The sequence below is a fragment of the Talpa occidentalis genome, unplaced genomic scaffold, assembly GCF_014898055.3.
Source record: "Talpa occidentalis isolate TD23 unplaced genomic scaffold, MPIMG_talOcc4v2.1, whole genome shotgun sequence".
Lineage (NCBI taxonomy): Eukaryota > Metazoa > Chordata > Mammalia > Eulipotyphla > Talpidae > Talpa > Talpa occidentalis.
This window is the reverse complement of record NW_026555331.1, coordinates 120,279,349-120,303,173: the sequence shown is the minus strand read 5'-3', so window position 1 is coordinate 120,303,173 and position 23,825 is coordinate 120,279,349. Positions and strand designations below refer to the sequence as shown.

Sequence of the window (23,825 nt, the reverse complement as noted above, 5' to 3'; positions counted from 1 at the left end):
GAATTAAATGAGATGACTGGAAATATAAATAGAAGCAGCCACTTGACAGAAAACAAACTTTGGAGACATGTGGACAGAGATGATGATAGACAATGTTGTGAAATAGCTTTCCATAGGAAAGCATTTAAAAGGAAAATAAAGGATTCCTAAATTTAATGGCAAAATGAGTGAAAATGCCTATTATAGGAACCGGGAGGATACAATCATGGTGGCAGATGGCAGAAAAAGAATCCAAATAACATGGTATCCAAAAGTGAAGTGAGACCAGAATTCAAGCAAAAATAGGTGGCCATCAGCAACAAATGCTTTAAGTCATGAAAAGAAAAGTTTTACAATAAATTTACTAGATTTTTCAATAAGAAGAGAATTTCAAAACAGTTTTGGTCAGATACTGGAAATAAATACATGTTATCTGACTCCAGAGCCTGTGAGTTTAACTGCTATATTAGTACTACATCTTTATTGCTTGCCAAAGAGATATGGTCCTAGGAGAAACTGGAAGGGAGAATGCTAAGGGTTCTTTAGAGACAGTGAAAAAGAAGATAAGAAGATGACAAAATCTATTTCATAGCCCTTGATCTGAATATGCCTCCTCTTCCCGAGACCTAAAAATAGCAGGTGGCTCAAGTGGTATGGGTTCTTGAAATGTTACCTGAGAACCAGGGTGAGTCAGTGGAAGGGCAAGTAACTGAAATCCGCCAAGAAAGGAGGGGTAGGGGACTGCCACTGGAAGTTTCAGGTTTGACTTAGCTATTTTAAGTCACAGTTTGAAGATTATCTATTCCTTTCTGCTAGCCTAATGACTTAGCTGATACCATGGTCTTTAAAGATTAACTACAACACTTTGGAAGCCAGGAGGTTTTTAAACACAGCAGGGGAGCTATTTAATGTTTGCAGGGAGTTTAAAGGAAAGGAGATAAGTACAAGAAAGGGAAAAAATTGTGGGAGGATTGGGGTGATGTAAGGGGAATGAGGAGGCTATAGCTTTTTACAGGTAAATTTTAAAAGGGAGGATATTTTTCAATGATATTCTATCTACTGTAACTATAAACAAAGAAAGAAGCTTGATATAAAGCTAAATGTAAAATTTATTGGATGTGCATGGAGAAATATTCAAGGAAATTACAAGTCTGTTTTCTAAAGGGGAAATTCTTTAAACACTTTTTATTTCTCTTCATTGTTTTTTCCAACTTAAAAGTAGCTTTGAGTGACTTGTGTCAAGCACTCACATTACTGATCATCTTGTTGAAAATGTTCAGTCAAGTCAAGGTACTCTTGAATTTTTCTTAAATATCCATCTTCTCATACATCATTTTGATACATGCCAGGTTAAAGAGACTAGTGTTCTAGACTTCCATATGGTCATCTTTCAGCCTCAACAATTATCCAGTCGGAAATAACCTGATTTCATCTATAGCAATATTTACTCTTGCCCTTGACTACTACATTATGTTGGAGCAAATCCCAGACATCATATCATTTCAACTGTAATATTTTAGTATGTCTCTCTAAAAGAGAACCTTCCTAAAAAAAACAAGACTGCAATACCATTATCATACCTAAAAATTAATGATAATTTCTTATTTAATACTAAGTCAATGTTCAGTATTCAGATACCCCTGCTTATGTCATAAAATGTGTTATCACAGTTTTGGATTAGGATATAAATCAATATAATGGGTTGCATATCTCTAACATCTCCTTTAACTTTGAAGTCCCTCTACATGCCCCTAACCCTTTAAGATGAGAACTAAGACACAATGAAGTTATTTGATTTTCCCCACAGATTAATAGTTAGTTGCTGAACTAGGTTCTCCATTTGCTTTCTATCAAGCAAGTGAGAAAGACCTTGTGGGGTGGCTCATTAAATTCTTCTATTGCTAACTCTGTAATGTGCTTTCCACCTAGCTCCCGAGAAATACCACAAGGGATCTAGGTCATCTTATGAGGATGCCTTACCTTTATCACGTTTGCTCAGGGTCAAAACCTGTAATCCAAATACTTTCTCCTCTCATGTCAGCATTCAGACCTCAGTGTATTATAAGTAATTTAGAAGAAAGGAAAATTTAATAGCAATGTACATTCTTTTATGGACAGATTATTACCTAAAAATCCCAAAATGTTACAGTGCCCTCCATGTTTTTAGAGAATTTTTCTACCAGAAGATGTGGGATGCCTCAATTAAGCTGCCGCCATAGCTGCCAAATTTAGGGTCTCCCAGACTTTGCCTGCCATAAACCTGTGGCAGGCAAAGTTCTCAAACATACAACTCCAGCAATAGTGTGCTAAGTGAGGAGATAGTAGGTTTTAGTTCAGTTCTAAAACTGAAAAGCTATATAAGACCCATCTTTGACTGGCAGTCCTCACACCTATGAAATTAGTCAATTGTATAAAACATTTGCAAAATGTTTCATTTCCATCCTCAATTGTGACTTCCTTCTTTTGTTCATGGTTTAGTGTCATCTTCATAAGGATCTCTGCCATTACTAGGATTTTCTTGCTCCTTGTCAGATGGCCCATCACCTTAAAGCCCTTCACCACAGTTAATCCACTCACATTCCTAAAACCAAAGCTCATGTCTCCATTCCAGAACCTGCTCTGTCTCTAGCTGTTATCTGTATGTATATGGACATGATCTTCTGTTTAGCTGAACCAACTGACATATACTGTTTCCAGTTATATGCATAGTAGTGGAATTGCTGGGTCATATCATAGCTCTATGTTCAACTCTTCGAGAAACTGACAACCTGTTTTCAGCAACAGCCATACCATTTTACATTCCCACCAGCAATGTATGAGGTGCTGTCTCCACATCCTTGCCAACATTTGCTATTCATTCACATTGACTTGCAGAAGTCAAGATAAGTAGACCTGTGGATATATGCAGCAGCATACACACAGCCTTCCTTAGCAAAACAACTGTTCTTATTTAGGGGTAATGGTAGGAGTAGGATTATTTTGTAGAGGTGATAATGAACCAGGAGATTCCTTGCCTTATCTCAGTTTTGTTGGTAAGTCCATGTGACTTGGGGTGCTGAACTTGAACTTCTCCACTGGTACAGTGGAAACACCAGGCTCTATTTTCAAGTCCTAAATACTTTATGTATCTCTTTGAGAGTAAAGGAAACATCAGGGAAGGGTAAAAAGGTTTTTTAAAGTACATATGGTTTCTGTTAGAGAACTTTTCCTGATGGTGATTATAATGAGGATTTTATAGATTAGAGCTATCCTCAAGGAAAGAACAAAGACTCTGAGTTAAAAGGTGGAGGCTGTGTAAGGGAAGGTTCCTGGGAAAGTAATGAATAGAACCATACTATTGCCAGTAATGTTTTTTTAACTGCTTAGCAATGGGCAACTATTAAACATATTAAACAATACTTATGTAGTACTCACTATGTGCTGTCGATGGAGAGGAAGTGATAGAAATTCAAAAAGAAGCAAGGAGAGAGGCTTCAAGGGTATGGAAAAAGGAGAAATCTGCCCTGGCACCATTCTCCTCCAACTCCAAAAAGCAGCAGCTGGTGGTGGCCATCATTATAAAGAAGCTTCAGGATAAATGATGTCACCTGCCAAGAGCATCACCAAGACACTCACAGGTCTTGGTAAACAAGAACTAATTAATTTTCATAACACCCATGTGAGGTGGGAAGTAGCATTTCCCTAGTTTTACAGACTGGAAAGTGTCAGCATGTAAATATAAGTGATTTGGCCTCTTCACATAGTGAAGCTGTGACAGGTCTGGGAATAAGAAGTCCTGGCAATTTACTTCCAGACTTTCATTTTTAACTTCTTTTCAAATTGTCCCCCTTGATAAACATGTTTTGTTTTCTTGTGAAATAATAGTAGTTGGTATATGTACCTCTTCTTTTTGAGTACATTATTGCTAGGTGTAGTTATTCCCAAGGATATAATATCATCTCATTTTGAGAGAGGACCTTAGAAATCATCTTATTTAACCCCCTCCTATATGTTGACTTATGCGCATGGACATAGAATTTACCTGTATCAAGAGTACAAACTTCAGCCCTCACTTGCTTTTTACTGGCCAAGTCTAGTTTTACAGGTGGTCTCTTGCTGATTTCTTTTCAGTAGAGTAACACAGAGTTGTACAAACTGAAATAATGAGAAACCCCCATTAAGAATGATCAAACCCAACAATGTATCTGGCTCTTTAATCTTCTGTATCTTCTCTCTGTTAAGTGAGTGTCTGGACTGTGATTAAACACAACCAACCATTAAAAAATCACCACCTTTTGGGCTGTCTGTGCCACCTCCCAGTTGCTAGGCAGTGCTCCTCACCCTTTAACAGCCATCAAATCACTGCACCCTCCACAGCTCACCCCCAGTCCCTGCCTGCCCTCCCTAGAAGAAGTCCCTTATTTGACTCTTCCTGGGCTTTTTTATTGCTATCAACTTAATATTCTTTCAGTAAATGTTTATAAAGTCACCAACAATAAAATGAGATGTGCCACTGTAGGGTAAAGAAAATATCAGGCTTTTCTGCCCTTCCGCCATCAGGATAGATGATGGATCCTTGTCCTGAATGCATGCCTGATGGTGGGCACCTGGAATAGGGTGTGGGCATAGGTAGATGGGATTCAGCTGAGCTAAGACTGTGCTTTTAAGGGCGGCGTCACGGGGGGACGCCAGCAGCACCAGCACCAGCAGCAGCAGCAGCCGCAGCCGAAGCCAAGAAGCAGCAGAACGAACGCTAGAGAGCCCAGATAGAGTGAGGACTTGCTGGGGGCTGGGAGGCCTGCCAGCCTCCCAGCCCCCCAGCCAGCACCCCTGCCTGCCATATGCCTGGTGAACCCCAAATAAAAAACCTGCAAAACTACTGAGGACTCTGACTCCTCCTTTACCCGATCTGCATGGGATCAGAAAACCTGCACTGTGGTCCAGTCCTGCCCCTTACAGCCACCAACAATAAAATAACAAATAAGGAGAACTATCCAACAGAAGAAACTACAAATAAACAGAAACTTTTAATACAGATGATAAGGGCTTTGATGGAACATTTATAAAATATCAGGGGAACAAATACTGCTTACTATCTCTAAGCACTGAGATACAAACCAATATTCCCTGAAGGATCACAGAGTTGTCCTGCCCTGTAGAAGTTTATAGTCTTAAAGAAAGGATAATTATATGTGTTGATTTGTCAAAATCCAATTAATGATGTGCTATATAAATATGATTTCAACTATGTTATTTATAAGATGTTGCTGCATGTAAGCAGTTTTGACTATTACTTAACTTGGAGAGTGGCAGCTTATGTATAACAACTCTGCACCTATAGAGCCATACTAAGTGCTAGGCACAGTACACCGAGTGTACAATGTTGAGCAAAAAGGGATTAGCCCTGATACGATATGACTTATTTTTCTGAGGAGACATTCAATAAATACATATGCAAATAAATATAACTACAATTATGATAAATACAATAAAAGAAAAGGACAGTTTACTGTGGAAGAAATGTGACTTTAAAAGAGGTCGATAACTGTGGAATTGAGGCTACATGATGGTGAGAGAAAAGGAGGGACGACGGACTATGGTGGAGGCCTGAGGGTGCCCTGGTGGTGAGCATGGTGTGGCGACATGCGTGGTGTGATCCCATGCCTTTGAGTCACACATACAGTGTTGTAGAGCAGTGTTACCTCAGTAAACAAAATAAAGAATAAAAGAAATCAGGAAGAAAATTTCTCTATGACATTTCCTCTAAGACCTAAGGATACACAAGGATTAACAGGGCAGCAAGAAAGAAAAACATGCATGCAGAAAAGGGAAAAGAGTTTCATAAACTTTGGGAACTGAGAAAGGAGCAGTGCTCCAGAAGTGGATAGCCAGGAAGAGGGCGGGGAGCCCCCAACCCAGGCAGGAGGGGCAAGGTGGGGTTAAATGCAATAACAAGTAAGATATTAGGTAAACATTTCTCTGCTGGAAGAAGCATCTGGAAGCTGGGGAGCAAGAAGGGTTATGGAAAAATCAGTTAGTGCATAGGTTCTCACTGAACAAGTACCCATCCGAATCATTTCTTTTCAGAGCAGAGATTTCAGTTCTAGTCAATTTATCATCTATTTTCTAAACTTAATGTTTTCAATAAGAAAATATAACAACCTTGCTGTTGTTTAGTTTCTTTTCCTATCTGAATCAGGTATCTTTTAGTCAAATGAATAATAATCTCTTTATGACACAGATTTATGAATCGATAAAACAAAACTTGCTTTGGTTGATTATGTCCCCTACAGGTCTTTGAATATTCCGACTCACGTGAGCCTCGGGCATTGTTTGAATTTTACTGCCACCTAGTGTCTTGGAAAGCATAAGTTTATGTGTGCTTCTGATCAAGACAATTCCCCAAATTGCAAATTAACAAATATATTTCGACTTCTGGAAGAGAAGCGTCCCTGCCATAGTTTTATAATTATTGCATTTAAGTCAATGTAAAATAAATCTGGTCTTGTTTATTACCCTCTCTCTTCTCTCTAATTGTCTTGAGTTTCATTGATTCCTCTCATTTATACTCCTTCTGTATCTTAAGGCTTTCACTGGGAGAATTCCCAGGAATTCTGTGTGAGGTGGACCAAGATATCCATTGCACAAAAGCATCTGACTGTAGGGAGCAGGAGTTGAAATCCAGGCCATATCCTGTTTCTTTAGTCAAATGCTGAGGGGCTGCAGCTGCTCATAGACAGGCATTATTCTAATTTGCTCTTAGAGTTAGCATCAGCCCTGGCATCACTCCACAGTGGTTCTCACACACAGTCGCTAATCCCTTGAGGCCTCTGGTTTTAGGATTAGTTTTAGTTTCTGTTTCAGTCTATTTTTACAAGGCTCAGAAAGATCATTGGCCCAAAACATAGTCTGAAGCTATGGCAATTTGGTTTGGTTTGATTTGGTTCATAAAGTTTTGCATAGGATATTTCAATGATGAACGCTCCTTTCAGGACACAAGTGGAGATGTACTTGCATTTGATTACACTCCTCCATGCACTTGTTCGAACATACCAAAATACATTGTCTTTTCCACCACATCCTTCACTTTAATTCTCTTTTACTTCACAGGTCCCCAGCTACTCGTTTCCGCTGGCATCAACCAGCTCCTTTTGACAAGCAGCAGACGTGGGCAATAGATAATGTCTATATTGGGGATGGCTGCATAGATATGTGCACTGGCCATGGAAGGTGCATCCAAGGAAATTGTGTGTAAGTAGATTTTTTTTTCTTCCTTCTGCAGAAAGTTTCTGATTCACCTTCCAGCCAGTAGATTTTTCTGAAAGTGTTACTTCAATCACTCCCCAGCTACCTTAAGTTACATATTTTCCTGAAATATGACTTTGAGCAAACTGTGGAGTTGATGGATATTGTATCTTCACTCTTGCTTAGAGATTAGGAGCTGAACAATAGCTATCTTGTCAGGAGAGGACTGAATTATAATTGACTATTTTATTTCCTTCTGTCTTTCTGTGATACACCTGAGCCTTGAAAAAGACATTAGATGGGGTTCAGGAGTTCAGTATGTTCTGGCTGAAAATAATACATCATGAGTCTTTTTCTCACTTAGGTATAAATATATGTAATGATATGCATTACTTGTGACTTAATTGGTATTCTCGTATATTTGCATAAGAAAGTATATAAGTGCCTGATCAATTTAAAAGGCATATTTGATGGTGACATGTAATATATTACTGAGAGAGCCTTAGCATCTTTTTAGAAAAATCTAAACGAAGTGAGTGTATGTGTGTGTATGTGTATGTGTGTGTTGTATACTACAGTTCTCTGTGCTTGATTTTCAAAGATCGTGCTATCTGATGGGGTGGAATGTATGAAGATGCTGATAGAGAATTCATAGCCCCTTTTCAACTAATCTCCCCACACCCATGAAGTTTGAAACTTTAATCACTATTCCAGCCTATATCCAAATGCCCCTTGAGATCCCTAAACCTCCATTCCAGTATTCATATTTTCTCCCATATTGAACAGAAATCAGTCCTTTGGTCAAAGATATAATATGTGTCCAAGTACCTTCTGCTGTTTAAAATATGGTTTCTTGAATATCTAATTGGCCCAAAGGGTCTGTTTTAAAGACCAATTCCTTAAATTAACAGGACCTAGCAGTTTAGTTTGACAGCTACAGTTGTTTATCAGCCATTCAGCCATCATGTAGAGGCTAGCCTTCAGTAAATTCTTTGCAGTTCTTTCTTTCTACATATAAGCCCAAGACACTGCTTTAGAAAGCCCAGAGGCAGTTCATACTCAGTTCATTTCTAACCTAAAGCACTATTAAAAAGAGCAGATGAATTATGGGGAGCTCTGAGGATAAGTAACCTTTCATCATCGTGGACTAGGAAAAAGAGTTGCTCACTAATTTGAGAACACACTTCTAGGGGCTTTGTCTGATGTTGACTTTTTCTTTCTCTTTCTCCACACCCAGCTGTGATGAGCAGTGGGGTGGCCTGTACTGTGATGAACCCGAGACCTCTCTTCCAACCCAACTCAAAGACAACTTCAATAGAGCTCCATCCAACCAGAACTGGCTAACTGTGAACGGAGGGAAATTAAGTACTGTGTGTGGAGCTGTAGCTTCAGGGATGGCTCTCCACTTCAGTGGGGTGAGTGTTTGACTGCTGGTTATTTCTGTGTTCTTTGAATTCTCCTTAAATATTGGGTCTCTTTTGAAATTTAATTGGCAAATCAAGATGCACTTAGTCACTCTAAATGCACAACCCTGATCTTAGCTTCCAACTTTATAAAAATCAGAAAAATACTAATTATTTCCAAAATTTTCCAACCATAAATCAGTGGAAGCAATTTAATACTTCAGGGTAGCATGAGCACAAGGTATATTTAAGTTCATTTTTTAACAAGGACTTAAATCAATTTCCATCCTGGGAGAAAGCTCTTGCACAGTGTGTGAGGATCTTCCAGCTGGATGATGCTCTAATTGAAAACTTGCAACAGATTTGGGATTTAAGGAGTCAGAAATCTGTAAAATGAGATTCAATGTTTCTTAAATTTATTAACAACAATTAATTCTTCCTTTCTCTAAATTGTCCTAGAAAGAATAGTTATAAGTAATCTAAGGCATTTGTATTTATAACAGATTATTTTGTGAATGACAGCAGCAATGTTGGCATTCTACTTTGCTGCCAATAACTTGTTTAAAAATAGAATTTCTCTAATACCATAATTAATTTCATAGGCAATTTAGTTTTTTTAAATTATAAATTTACTATCAGTTCTCTATTTCCCTACTGTACTCTGTCTTAGAGTTTGCATTTGTATCAATGAAATATATTACTTATAATTCGGTATTTTAACTCAAGAGTAGCAAGATGACATATAGAGTATATAGGATTCTCACAAGTCAACTAAAAATTTTCTTTTTTTTTTAATTAATAAATTTTATTTTTATATTCCCCATACAATTGCAATCCCCCCATTCTGACCCCAATCCCTCCCCTCCCGCCCCCCACCCCCCAAAAAGTGTCTCTGGTTCATAGTTTTTATTGATTTTGATTTTCACTTTCTTATAGTTATTCATTTTCCTGGTCCCTTATTTAAGTATTCTAGATTCCTGCTATGAGTGAGACCATCCGGTATTTTTCTTTTTCTTTTTGGCTTATTTCACTGAGCATGATCCCTTCCAGCACCATCCATGTTGCTGCAAATTGCATGTGTTTATCTTTTTTGAATGCTGAGTAATATTCCATGGTATATATGTACCACATCTTCTTGATCCAGTCATCTATTTTTGGGCATTTGGGTTGTTTCCAAAGCTTAGCTATTTTAAATAGTGCTGCTATAAACATAGGGGTGCAGGTGTTCTTTGGAATTGATGTTTCTGTGTCCTTTGGGTAAATACCTAGGAGTGGAATTGCTGGATTCTGTGGAAGCTCTATGTTTAGTAGGTCCAGAAATCTCCACACAGCTCTCCATAGTGGTTGGACCAGTTTGCACTCCCACCAACAGTGCAGAAGAGTTCCTTTTTCTCCACAACCTCGCCAACATTTGTTGTTGCTAGTTTTTTTAATATGTGCCATTCTCACTGGTGTAAGATGGTATCTCATGGTAGTTTTGATTTGCATTTCCCTGATTGCAAGTGATGTTGAACATTTTTTCATATGCCTGTTGGCCATTCGCATTTCCTCTTCAGAGAAGTTTCTTTTTAGCTCCTCTGTCCATTTCTTGACTGGATTATTTTCTTTGTTGTTGTTGAGTCTCATCAACTCTTTGCAGATTTTTGTGATCAGTCCTTATCATTAGTGTTGTGTGCAAAAATTTTCTCCCAGTTGGTGGGGTTTCTCTTTGTTTTTGTTATTGTCTCTTTTGCTGTGCAGAAGCTCTTTAATTTGATGTAGTCCCAGCTGTTGATCTTTGCCTTCACTATCACTGCTTTGGGTGAAATGTCTGTAAAGATGTCTTTGATATGCAAATCACGTAGTGTTTCGCCTATATTTCCTTCTATGTATTTTATGGTTTCAGGTCTTATGTCTAGTTCTTTAATCCATGTTGAGTTGATTTTTGTATATGGTGTGAGGTAGTGGTCAAGCTTCATTCTTTTGCATGTAGTGACCCAGTTTTCCCAGCACCATTTATTGAACAAACTTTTCTTTGCTCCAATGCATAGTCTTTGCTCCTTTGTCAAATATTAGTTGACCATAAACCTGTGGGTTTATTTCTGGATTTTCTATTCGATTCCATTGGTCTGTATGTCTGTTCTTGTTCCAATACCATGCAGTTTTGATGATTATGACTTTGTAGTAGAGTTTGAAGTCTGGGAGTGTGATGCCTCCATTCCTTCTTTTTTTTTTCAGGAGAGCTTTGGCTATTCGGGGTTTTTTGTGATTCCATATGAATTTCATCAATAATTGTTCTATTTCTTTGAAGAATGACATTGAAATTTTGATTGGAATAGCATTGAATCTGTATATTGCTTTTGGTAGGATGGCCATTTTAATAATAATGTTTATTCTCCCAATCCATGAGCAGGGGATGTTTTTCCATTTCTTTGTGTCTTCTTCAATTTCTTTTAACAGTGTTTTATAGTTTTCTTTGTATAGGTCCTTTACCTCTTTTGTTAGATTTATTCCCAAATATTTGATTTTTTTTGTTTCAATAATAAAAGGAATGGTTTTTTTGATTTTTTCTTCTTCAGATTTATTGTTTGTATATAGGAAGGCTACTGACTTTTGCGTGTTGATTTTGTATCCTGCCACTTTACTGAATTGATTGATGAGTTGAATTAGTTTTTCTGTGGAGTTTTTGGGGTTCTCTATGTATATTATCATATCATCTGCAAAGAGTGATAGTTTGACTTCTTCTTTTCCTATTTGGATTCCTTGGATGTCTTTCTCTTGTCTTATTGCTCTGGCTAGGACTTCCAGTATTATATTGAAAAGCAGTGGTGAAAGTGGACATCCTTGTCTTGTTCCAGATCTTAATGGAATTGCTTTCAGCTTTTCACCATTGAGAATGATACTGGCTGTTGGCTTGTCATATATGGCCTTTATGATGTTGAGGTACGTTCCTTGTATCCCAAGAATTTCAAGGGCTTTTATCATGAATGGGTGTTGCACTTTGTCGAAAGCTTTCTCAGCATCTATTGATATTATCATATGGTTTTTATATTTCTTTTTGTTGATGTGTTGGATAACGTTGATTGATTTTCGGATGTTAAACCATCCTTGTGTCCCTGGAATGAATCCTACTTGGTCGTGGTGAATTACCTTATGGATACACTGTTGGATTCTGATAGCTAAAATTTTATTGAGGATTTTTGCATCAGTGTTCATTAGGGAGATTGGCCTATAGTTTTCTTTTTTTGTGTTGTCCTTGTTCGGTTTTGGTATTAGTGTAATGTTGGCTTCATAGAATGTGTTAGGTATTATACCTTCCTTCTCAATTTTTTGGAAGAGTTTGTGAAGGATAGGCACCAATTCATCTCTGAATGTTTGGTAGAATTCATTTGGAAATCCATCAGGTCCTGGGCTTTTGTTTTTGGGGAGGTTTTTCATTACCATTTCAATTTCACTAATTGTAATTGGTCTGTTTAGGTGTTCTATTTCTTCTTTATCTAGCTTTGGGTGATTGTAGAGTTGTAGGAATTTGTCCATCTCCTCTAGATTGTTGAACTTGTTTCCATATAACTGTTCATAGTAGTTATTAATTATTCTTTTGATTTCTGCTGTGTCCGTTGTGATTTCTCCTCTTTCATTTATTATCCTATTTATTTGTGCTTTCTCCCTTTTTGCCCTTGTGAGCCTGGCTAGGGGTTTATCTATTTTATTTATTTTCTCAAAGAACCAGCTCTTGGTTTCATTGATCTTTTGGATTGTTTTTTTAGTTTCTATTTCATTTATTTCTGCTTTGGTTTTTATTATTTCTTTTCTTCTACTAGTTTTGGGGTTTTTTTGTTGTTCTTTTTCTAGATCTTTGAGCTTCGAGATTAGGTTGTTTCTTTGAGTTCTTTCTTGTTTCTTGATGTGAGCATCTATTGCTATATATTTTCCTCTTATTACTGCTTTTGCTGCATCCCATACATTTAGGAAATTGGTGTCCTCCTTGTCATTCAATTCAAAGAATTTTTTAATTTCTTCTTTTATCTCCTCGTTAGTCCAGTGGACTTCCAGTAGTGTGGGTTTCAATCTCCACGAGGTAGGAGAGTACCTTGCCTTCTTTTTATGGTTTATTTCTAGTTTGATGCCTTCATGGTCAGAAAAGATGGTTGGTATGATTTCAATCTTGGTGTATCTGTTGATGTTTGTCTTGTGCCCCAGTATATGATTGATCCTAGAGAATGATCCGTGTGCGCTTGAGAAAAATGTATACTCAGATTTTTTTGGGTTTAGTGTTCTATATATGTCTGTTAAGCCCAAGCACTCTAGATCCTTATTTAGAGCTTTAGTGTCTTTACTTATTTTTTGTCTTGTTGATCTATCCATTGTTGATAGTGGTGTGTTGAAGTCTCCCACTACGTATGTGTTTTCTCTGATGTCTGTTTTCAGAGATGCCAATAGTTGTCTGATATATTTTGGTGCTCCTTCGTTTGGTGAATATATGTTAATGAGTGTTATTTCTTCTTGAAGTATTGTCCCCTTGATCATAATGTAATGACCACTGGGGTCTCTTTTTATCTTTTTAAGTTTGAAATCTGTTTTATCTGATATGAGTATAGCTGTTCCTGCCTTCTTTTTTGGTCCATTTGCTTGTAGAATTGTTTTCCATCCTTTAACTTTGAGTCTATTTTTATCTTTTGCAGCTAAATGTGTTTCCTGGAGACAGCAAAAGGTTGGGTTTTGTTTCTTAATCCAGCCTGAAACTCTGTGTCTTTTTATTGGAGAGTTTAGTCCATTTACATTTAGAGTTAGTATTGATATGTTAGCATCTGTATTTGCCATTGTGTTTGTCTTTCCTTTGATTTTATTTATTGATTCTTTTAATAACTTTCTTTGGCCTTCTTTTGTTGTTATTCATCCCTCTGAGGTTCTGGCTTTAGGACTCCTTGTAGTATTTTTTGGAGTGGGGGTTTAGTCGTAATAAAATTCCGGAGTTTCTGTTTGTCTGGGAAGGTCCATATTCTTTCTTCAAAGAGGAAGGAGAGCTTTTCGGGATAGAGTATTCTTGGTTGGCATCTGTTTTCTTGGAGTCTGTTGACTATGTCCCTCCACTCTCTCCTTGCCCGTAGTGTTTCTTCAGAGAAGTCTGATGTCAGTCTGATTGGTTTCCCTTTGAATGTTATCTGTTTCTTCCCTCTTGTTAGTTTCATTATTTTTTCCTTGTCTTGGATTCTTGGGAGCTTTACTATTATGTGTCTTGCTGTATTTTTCCTTTCGTCATGGAAGTTTAGTGTTCTTCTTGCTTCTTGTATATCAATTTTCGGATCCTTCTTCACGTTTGGGAAGTTCTCTTCAATTATATCCATGAATATTTTCTCTGTTCCTACATCTCTCTCCTCTCCTTCTGGGATTCCTATAACTCTTATATTTCCTTTCCTCATGGAGTCAGATAGTTCCCAAAGTCTTTCTTCGGTCTTTTTCCTTCGTACTTCTCCTTCCTTTTCTGTTTTAGTTCTTTTTATTTCTGTGTCTTCAAGAGTACTTATTTGTTCTTCCATTTCATCTATTCTGCTTTCATTGCTTTTCCCAGAGTTCTTTAGCGTCTCCATTAATTCTTTGATCTCCTGCATTTCTTTTACTTCCCTCTTTAGGGACTCAATTTCATTCTTCTGGTCATTAATTATTTTCCCCTTATCATTGTTTTCCTTTATGACTTCTGTCAGTTTTTTAATCACAGCAATTTTAAATTCTCTATCTGGAAGGCTCAGAAGTTCTTCCAAGTTACTGTCGTTGCAATCTGGTAGATGGTTTTCTTTTTGCGGTGTGCTTTTTTGCTGAGGAGTTGCTGGGTTGCATGTGGTTTTTCTATTCCCTACTGCCTGTTTTCTAATTTGCCGTATTCCTTGTGACACTGTGTTGCTGGTACTGGCCGGCATCTTGGGCGACCTTCCCAGCTCACCACTGGCTCCTCTGGGGAACTTCTACTGGGTTCACAAGTCTCCAGCAAAGAAAGGTCCCTGCTCTGTCTCCTCGGTGAGCCTTCTGCTGGTTTCACACAGTCTCCAGCAAGAAAGGTCCCTGCTGCAAAATGCCGGTGCAGGGACGTGCTCCCCTGCACGCCTGGTCTGCCCCAGTGGTGGGTGCTGCTCTCCTCTGGGCTGGAACTGCAGGCTAGAAGGTGCCCGGCATGGGCAAGCCTCCCAGCTTACCTCTGTCTCCTCGGTGAGCCTTCTGCTGGGTTCACACAGTCTCCAGCAAGAAAGGTCCCTGCTGCAAAATGGCGATGCGGGAACGCGCTCAACTAAAAATTTTCTACCATTGTACATTAATGAATTAATATCAATGACAAAATCAGCTCTGAAAGTTTGAATAAAAAGCATTACAACATTAGCTCTAATTATAATTAAACTATATGAAATTTTCAGCTGTAAACATAAAATTTAATATTAGTCATCTCAACATGCTGTTTATTAATAGCTGGTTTCTTTTTAAAAATCTAATAAGTTCCTATGAATCATTAAAAATAACTTAATAAAAACATAGACTGGTTACTTAAATTTCAGCTCTGATTTTGCTTATAAAGTAATAGAAAATAGCCTTAGAATTAATTGTTCTTTGTAAATCCTTAATACTGCAATTTCAAAGTTCAGAAAATAATTGCTGGGTACCTACTATGTTCTAGGAATCATGCCATAGTAGGCAAGATGATAAGAATATCAGTGTTACAATATCATATGATTTGTATTGCCAGAGAAATATAAAAAGAATAAAAGTCAGAGAAAATCTCTCACCTTGTCACTTTTGTTGCTTACTGCTTCATTCCTTAGGGTTGCAGTCGACTGTTAGTCACCGTGGACCTAAACCTCACTAACGCTGAGTTTATCCAATTTTACTTCATGTATGGATGCCTGATTACACCAAACAACCGTAACCAAGGTGTTCTCTTGGAATATTCTGTTAATGGAGGCATTACCTGGAACCTGCTAATGGAAATATTCTATGATCAGTATAGTAAACCTGGGTTTGTATTCTTCTTGACTTCTAATAACCAACATGTTGGGAAAAGAAGCTTGGAAAGGCCTGCCAACAGTCAATCACAGGGATGCCAGGGGACCTTGACCTTACTGGTTGGTTGAGGATACTGCTGGGAATGACCTGAAGATGAGGTTTCTGGGTTGGATAGACAACTAGCTTTGTTAGTGAAAAATCAAGGGGCACTGAACACTCCCATACTTGTACATTTTTTTAAGATTTATTGTATTTATGCATACAAGAACTGGGGTGTAGGTAGGGGGTAATGGGGGAGAGGATTCACCAGAGACAGTGGGGAGCAGAACAGGCAGATTGATTGAAATACACTCTTTAAGGGAGCAGTAGGTGAGACAGGAGAGGTCTGCTGGGCCATGAGGGTTAGCTCCCTGGCCGGGATGGAGTTTGTGCTGCAGTGGCTGCCCATAGCTTCATAGTGCTGAGACTTAATCCCTTGTGCCACCAGGGAGACCCCAAACTTGCACATTTTAAAAGGATCCTGCTATCCATGCACAAAAAGACAAAGGAGTGTGCATAGAGAGAAAATAAAGGATAATAGTTCCCAACAAAACCCTCAGAGTTACCCATCCCCTCATGAAAAAATGCCCAGCCAAACAGGGTTAGCCCAAAATGGGGCTGCTGACATCCAAGAACTTGCCACAAGTCTAAGGCAACTTCTGATGGGAAGCCATAGGAAAGGGATGAAAGGGGTCAGACAAATGTGGAACAAAAGGAGCAACATCAAAGTACAAATCAAGGTGACAGCTGTTGTCAGCCTCCCTACATGCCTCTCACCCATATGTCTTTCAAGTGCACATCTATATAGCTTTCCTCCATGTGTCCTCCAAGTCCCCCCAGTCTCTTGTGCAAGTCAAAAGCCAAGAAGCACCTTCTTCTCCACCTGTCTTCTTAGAGCCCACCTGCCTTCTGTTACGTAGCTTCACCTGGCCACTCAGTTCTGCTCTCTAGTTCCCAATAGCTTGTCCAATGCATCTGCATGTAAATCGGGTGGGGAACATGGTATCTCCTCTGTTTATGGAGATGCTTCTGTTACAATTAGAATTTTCATTTTAAGAAAAGCTGGTTTTCAAATTCCAGGATAAGATATACTAACACAATGCTGATAGTGGATAAGACCAATACAGAAACACATAAATTAATAAGTATATAATAAATAATTTCAATGTTTTGGGAAATTGGAAACAGAAAAACTATTTACATGTTTATTTAGATAATGTTCACTCCATTTTAGAGAATCTGGGGCTCGAACATAACCACAGTAAAATATAAATATCCTTAAGAAATTTAGAGTGTAGGGCCTGCCTCCCTGGTGGCGCGGGTGGTTGCGCGCAGTGCTGTGAAGCTCTCTGCAGCCTCTGCAGTGCCAGTTGGATCCCCAATGGCCTCGGAGCAACCCACATCACGAGCAGACCTCTCCTGTCTGGCCCGCTGCTCCCCTCAGCAATGTATTTTGTCAGTCTGCCTATTCTGTTCCCCACTCTGTCTCTGGTGAATCCTCTCACCCTCCTGCACATCTGGCCTATACCCCAGTTCTTGTATAAATAAAATAAATCTTAAAAAAAAAAGAAAATTATTTTAAAAAAAGAAGTCTAGAGTCTGTTTTTAAATCCCTTCTTTGAAAAAAAGAAGTTGGCTAAAATAAAAACAAAGAACCTTGTAGATGATCATTTAAATTCAATGTATCTGATAAAAAAAGGTTTAGCTGTGAATGAAAGAAAACCTAAAATAAACAGAAGGGTTTCTTTCTCTTACATAAATTGGTTCCCAAGGAAAGTAGCCCTGGGCTCCTCCAGCTTCAGCTGATGGATCATTGCTTCACCAACTCCAGGTTCATGTTCCTTCTGCCACATTCAACCCAACTTCCATCTCATGGTCCAAAAGGGAAACTGTTGCTCCTCCACATGGCAACCAACAGGAAGGAGGATGAGACAAGAAGGATGTGCTGTCTTTATCAGTACACTTTCTAACAGTTGCACAAACACCCATTCACATTCCAGTAGCCAGTACTTAAGTCACAGAGACACTCCCAGGAGCAAGGGAGTCTGGATGCATTGGCTTTATTCTGGGCTACTATTTGCCATATAAATATGGGCTCCTGTTACAAAGAGAGAAAGAAAGAATGGCAGTTAAGGAGCAGCAGTCTCTGCCATAAGCCAAAGCTAAATTGTCCACAAGCATTAATATTGGGACACCAATAAAGGAATGCAAATAGAAGCTGAATGACAAACTGTAATACTGAAAAGAAAAAAAAAAAAGTGTTCATATATCAGTAGGAGAAAATAGGCCAGGTAAACCATTTCTTTAGTCTTTGTGGAAGAAGTTATAAGGACTCTCAAGTATAAATTCCTAAAAATTTAAAGAGCCTATTATATAGGAAGAAGGAAGTTAGTTTCTATAGAATAAAAGCATAACTGTCTAGTCTACTTTCATTCCATGAAGGAAAAACAAATTGACCAAGATAGTAATAGTGGTCATAATTTATTTAAACTTTGGGCTTTGGGAAGAGTGGGGAAAAGGGAGAATGTGATGGTGTGATAGCATTAAAACTTTGGTGATGGTTGAGCTTCAAGGTATAAAGCTGTACTCCCCAAATTACATAGTTTTGTAAACAAATGGTAAATCAATAAAATTTGATTTTAAATAACCCTCTTCAGAGTGAAAAACAAAAGCTAAAGTGGTCCTCATCAAAGCCCTCAGCTTAAGGGTTCTTTACAAATTTGGACTTCTCCTGAACCACTAATACTATGGAATTGGGGCTCTTAGAGGGGAAGGGTGGGGTTGGAGAATAGAGCAGGGAGGGGGCACAATGGTATATGGTACAGGACTAGGGGTGCTTTGGTAGCAGGTATGTTGTGGTGACACATCTGAGGAGGGGTGAATCTATCCCCTAAATCATAAACAGTGCTGTAAATGAATGTCACCGCAATAAAAAATGGTACAGTTTTTAAATTAATTATTTTAGCTCATATCCTCCCCTTACCCACGATGTGATATGCTGTCAATCTTTTACTCCAATGAGACACTTGACAAGAGTTTATTTTCCACCTGCACCATCATTTTCTTGCAGATTTGTGAATATCCTTCTCCCTCTTGATGCTAAAGAAATTGCTACTCGCTTCCGCTGGTGGCAGCCAAGACATGATGGCCTAGATCAGAACGACTGGGCCATTGACAATGTCCTCATATCTGGCTCTGCTGACCAGAGGACGGTCATGCTGGATACCTTCAGCAGCGCCCCAGTGCCCCAGCACGAACGCTCCCCTGCAGATGCAGGCCCTGTCGGCAGAATAGCTTTTGACATGTTTATGGAAGACAAAACTGCAGGTGAATTTTTCACTAATACTTAATAATAAGTCCTGTGAAATGCACTTTAGATTTGGACCTTTTCAAAGTGTGCAATATGGAACCTCTAAAGCTACAGAATCAGTGAAATAATAAAAAAGGATGACACCTCTTTGTTTCTCTTAACCTTCTTGCTTTACATTGTAACTAAACCCTTTCTTTCATTTGAGTCAGCAAGTATATTTCCGTTAGTAGCATTCTATAACTTTATTAACAGGAAAATTTCTTTTCTTTGAAAACTTTCTTTTCTGTTCCTCCTGTTTTCTACTTTGAGTAGAAAGCCAATAATACCATCACTTGTTTTAATGTTCAAAGATAAGTATTTTGTTTTGCTACATGCCAGACACATTTGTGGAGGCATTTCTTGTTTCAGAGCGTATCCAAGGTCTTGCTCGTTATTCTTCATTGCCAGGAGAAGTAGCAGAGTGAGCCCAGTAAACTGGAAATGATTTCCCCATACTATTATTATTTTAAATATCTTATTTTCTTTTCAGTTCATGGCACTATTCTGGTCACCTTTGTCTAAAGTTGTGTCTTATATTAAGTATGTGGCTTTGTCATGCCACTTCCAGGGTTCTACTAAATAAAATATAGTATCTTCAGGTAAAGTAATGATGTTTAATAATACATCTCATATGAACACTGCCAGTGTTATCCATATGGTGAAAACAAAGACACCACTATAGATTCGTCAGACAATGGGATTCTGTCCTCCCCAACTCAGCCCTGGAATCTCACATAGAAAGAACAATCTGGAGATATTTTACTGATGAGAACTTTCCATAGAATGCAGCATATGCTGAGAAAATTTTGAAATTTTAATTATTTAAATGGTTTATTATAAAAATAATACATGTTCAAAGTATCAAGTTGAGAAAGTACAGAAAATCATGAAGAATGGACATAAAAATCATCCAGAAGGTAATCATCAATATTTTAGTATTCTTAGAGGTTTTTACCTCTATGACTTTATGTGAACACATATTTGACAAAATTGTTTTGTGACATATTTTGTAGCCTGCTTTTTTCTTTTAGAATTAAATCCTCATAATTTCCCCATATAATTAAATATCTTTGAAAATATAATTTTAATAGTTGTTTAATATTCATCATAATTTAGTTACCATTTTGATGTTATTGACTAATTATTCTCATCAATTTATTAGTATATGTTTATTAGTATGTGGTGGTATAACTAACATTTTTATAAAAATCACCCTTTTAAATAAATTTAAAAAGCTTAAAAACATTCCTCACCACTACCAAATAGTCTCATTCTCTTAAGAATAAATCTGAAATTTATTTACATTGATGGCTCTGAACTTTACTTAATTTCTCACTTATTTTTCCTGTGTAATGGCTTTTATAAAGGAGTTTACAATCAGAGAAGCATTTAAGTACTGCCTCTTTATGAATAAAAGAAAATACAGATTACTTTTTGAAGTTCCAAAATACTGATATTTACTGTATGCTTAATTCGTCATGTACAATCAAAGGAACAAATTTTCTGACTTCTGCTGCCTTGCAAAAATAGTATTCCTAAAAACTGCTATTTTCTTATGGAAGTGGTTTCTGATACTGCAGAAAAGATTGATGAGTTAGTTGGTTAATGTAAGTCCTCTTTTATCAGACTTGCAGACTAGCATAAATTTGTATTCCACAATAAATTAGCTTGGGTTACTTTTGCTGGAATTCAAATTTCTGTGTATTTTGACTCTGAGTCTTATATCTGTGATATAGGATTAAATGTAGCTCCAAATCCCATGAAATGAAAACTGACAGAATATGGCATTACCACCACAATAAAGGTCATAAATTTATCTATCATCCCCAGTTTCCTCCTATACCTCCCTTTTTTAAAAAGGTTGATTTTTCTGTTACAGTGAGAACACAACATATAGGTCCTATGTTTCACACTAGATTTCCAGAACTTATCTTGCAAACTGAAACTGTATCCCTGACTGATCTTCCCATTTCTTTCTACCACAGCCCTTGGTAACCACTGTTGTGCTCTCTGATTCTGTGAGTTTGACTACTGCAGGTCTTAAATTACCCATATGATACCAGTAGAATTTGAATGAAAGTAGCTAACTTACTTCACTATCATGTTACAAAAAAATTATTCCTCCTTTATTAGACCCTGCCTAAAAAGTCAAATATCTATTAGGAAAAAAATTAGATATATATTTCTGTTAGCTTTTCATTTGCTTCACATACAATATAATCTTTTTTCCCCAAATGTTGACTTACTAATATCAGAGAGTACCTATATCTCCACCTCACAGTATGTTGTTCCTAAAATGATGTACTTACATTGGTATTTTGTCTGCAGATTATATGTAATATACAAGAAGAGATTTCTACTTAATGTAATTTTAGATCTTGCTTAAAGTGAGAATTTGCTTCTACTATTTCTGTCATAAAACTTTTGTGTATATGTTTTGTTTTGTGTGTGTGTGTGTTTTTTTTTTTTTGCTTGTTTTTTAGTGAATGAGCACTGGCTGTTCCATGATGATTGTACAGTGGAAAGATTCTGTGACTCCCCTGATGGTGTCATGCTTTGTGGCAGTCATGATGGAAGGGAAGTGTATGCAGTGACTCACGACTTGACTCCCACTGAGGGCTGGATAATGCAGTTCAAGGTGAAGATGCTATCGTCTCAGTTATATAAATAACCATGCATGAACAATATAAAAATGGGGAAAAATGTAGAGAGAAAGCTCTTCTAATGTTTCATTGACTTAATATGTACTTTGAAATATTAAGGTAATATAACAACTCAACTATATGTAACTTATTGATTAGAAGTATTTTATTTCCCAACTATTTCAGGGTGAAACTTCATAAGAGTCAATGTGTTTCTGTTCAGGATTAAATACTGATAGAGAAAAATATTGATAATAAAAATATAGCATACTGATTCCAATTCCTTGAGTTTAAATCATTATATAACTTAGGCAATTTTTCCTTAAGAGAAGATTAAAGATATACCTCCTTTCTTAGAAGAGCATTTTGAGGAAAAAATAATAGAAAACAAAGGTATGATTAGCATTAGTGCCAACGTTAATTTTGGCCAAGATTTTATGTCAACCAATTTATTTTGTCTACCTCACTGCCACTGTATTACATTATGGCTATTTCCATCAACAAAAGATCCTGTGCCTTATTAAAAGTACCTTCTGTTACTACTCCATTGCATCTAACTTGTAGTTGAAAGTGATTTATTGAGTCATAAATTGTTCAACAAAATAATAAACTTGGTAAAGCTGTTAGCAATCCTGCTTGGTCGAGTATTCTGCCAAAAAAAAAAAAAAGTGCCAGACCATTAGCACAACAAACAACAATTTGTAAGAGTAGGTCCAGGCTTTCCAAGGCAATCAGCCAGCCATGGCAGAAGTACAGTGTTTAGCTTCTCTCCAAACTCCCTGCACAATATATTTGGCACCTTCTATAATTTGTTACCTTGGGCAACTACATCAACTCACCCATCCATCAGCAAAACAAGTTATAAACCTGAGAATACAGAATGGATGTGGTACAGTGTCTATCAAGTGATGAGAAAATTTCTTGCTGCCAAATTCTTAGAGCAAAAACATACAGTATTGTTTCAATACCTTAACAATCTTTCTTTTCTGTTTACTAGATCTCTGTTGGCTGCAAAGTATCTGAAAAAGTTGCCCAAAATCAAATTCATGTGCAGTATTCTACTGACTTTGGTGTGAGCTGGAATTACCTGGTCCCCCAGTGCTTACCTGCAGACCCAAAATGCTCTGGAAGTGTTTCTCAGCCGTCTGTATTCTTTCCAACTAAAGGATGGAAAAGGATCACCTACCCACTTCCTGAAAGCTTAGTGGGAAAGTAAGTATAAGATATTTTTAAAGCCTTGTCCCAAGCATCCAGAAGTAGATTAGGGATGCTGTAGTTGAGCCTGAAATGACATGTGATTGTGGGAGAAGTGCTTTCTTCTTCATTATTTTTAAAGGTTCTCCAATTTGGTTATCTCCTTATGAGCTGCCTTGAGGAAACTTCAAGTTGTAAGGCTAAAGCTTGGTAAAATGGGCTTTACCAGGCCCTTCTATTCTCCATGTCTCCACAGTATCTGCAAATGGGCACAGAGCAAGTGATGGCCTTGGAATCAGATGCATGAGGTCTGCTGTTTTGTTGATTTAGTATACTGTGGCCCACTGTGTATCATATGCTTTCCACATTACTGCCTGTCAATCCATGATAGACAAAACCACAGGCAAATCCTAATTCATCATCATTTAGGAACCCTGTCCCCAAACCCAATTCAAACATGGATATTTGGAAGATAACATCAGATTCCACTGGCTAAGAGTCCCCTCTACACATCGGTTGCAAGCCCACACTGTTATGTTGCTTTGTCCAACTGACTATAAATCAGAGGCTCCCAGGACCCGCTTCTCAGGTTGTATTAGTTTGCTATGGTGAGTCACAGAACTCAGGAAACCCATTTACTCACTAGATCACCTATTTGTTAGAAAGGGTATACCTGGGAACAACCAGATGTAAGAAATGCATAAGACAAGTTATGGGGAAAAAACACAGTCCCTCATGCCCTCTGCAGGTGCATCATTCCCCCCAGATAGCCACATGTTCACCAACCTACAAGCTCTCTGAAGCCCTTCTTTGTTTTTTTGCTTTTTTTTTTTTTTTTTTTTTTTTTGTAATTTGGAAGCTTCATTACTTAGGCATGATTGGTTAACACATTGGCCATTGGCAACAGAAATCAATGTCTAGCCCCTCCTCTCCTGAGATGGTGATGGGCCTGGAAGACCCAACCTGCTAATCAGAGTTGGTTCTCTAGATATTAGCCTCTTTCCAGAGGTGACCAAAAAGTCACCTCAT

At 37.7% G+C, this 23,825-nt stretch overlaps 1 protein-coding gene across 1 annotated transcript in view; it reads left to right on the top strand.

The window, feature by feature from the left end:
• Positions 1 to 23,825, top strand: part of RELN (reelin) — a 436,933-nt gene that overhangs the window by 385,847 nt on the left and 27,261 nt on the right. The window contains exons 47-52 of the mRNA XM_037511284.2: positions 7,069 to 7,209; positions 8,441 to 8,618; positions 15,392 to 15,585; positions 18,682 to 18,938; positions 21,444 to 21,598; positions 22,600 to 22,814. Coding sequence (XP_037367181.1) covers positions 7,069 to 7,209; positions 8,441 to 8,618; positions 15,392 to 15,585; positions 18,682 to 18,938; positions 21,444 to 21,598; positions 22,600 to 22,814 — 1,140 coding nt within the window. The remainder of the gene's footprint in view (positions 1 to 7,068; positions 7,210 to 8,440; positions 8,619 to 15,391; positions 15,586 to 18,681; positions 18,939 to 21,443; positions 21,599 to 22,599; positions 22,815 to 23,825) is intronic.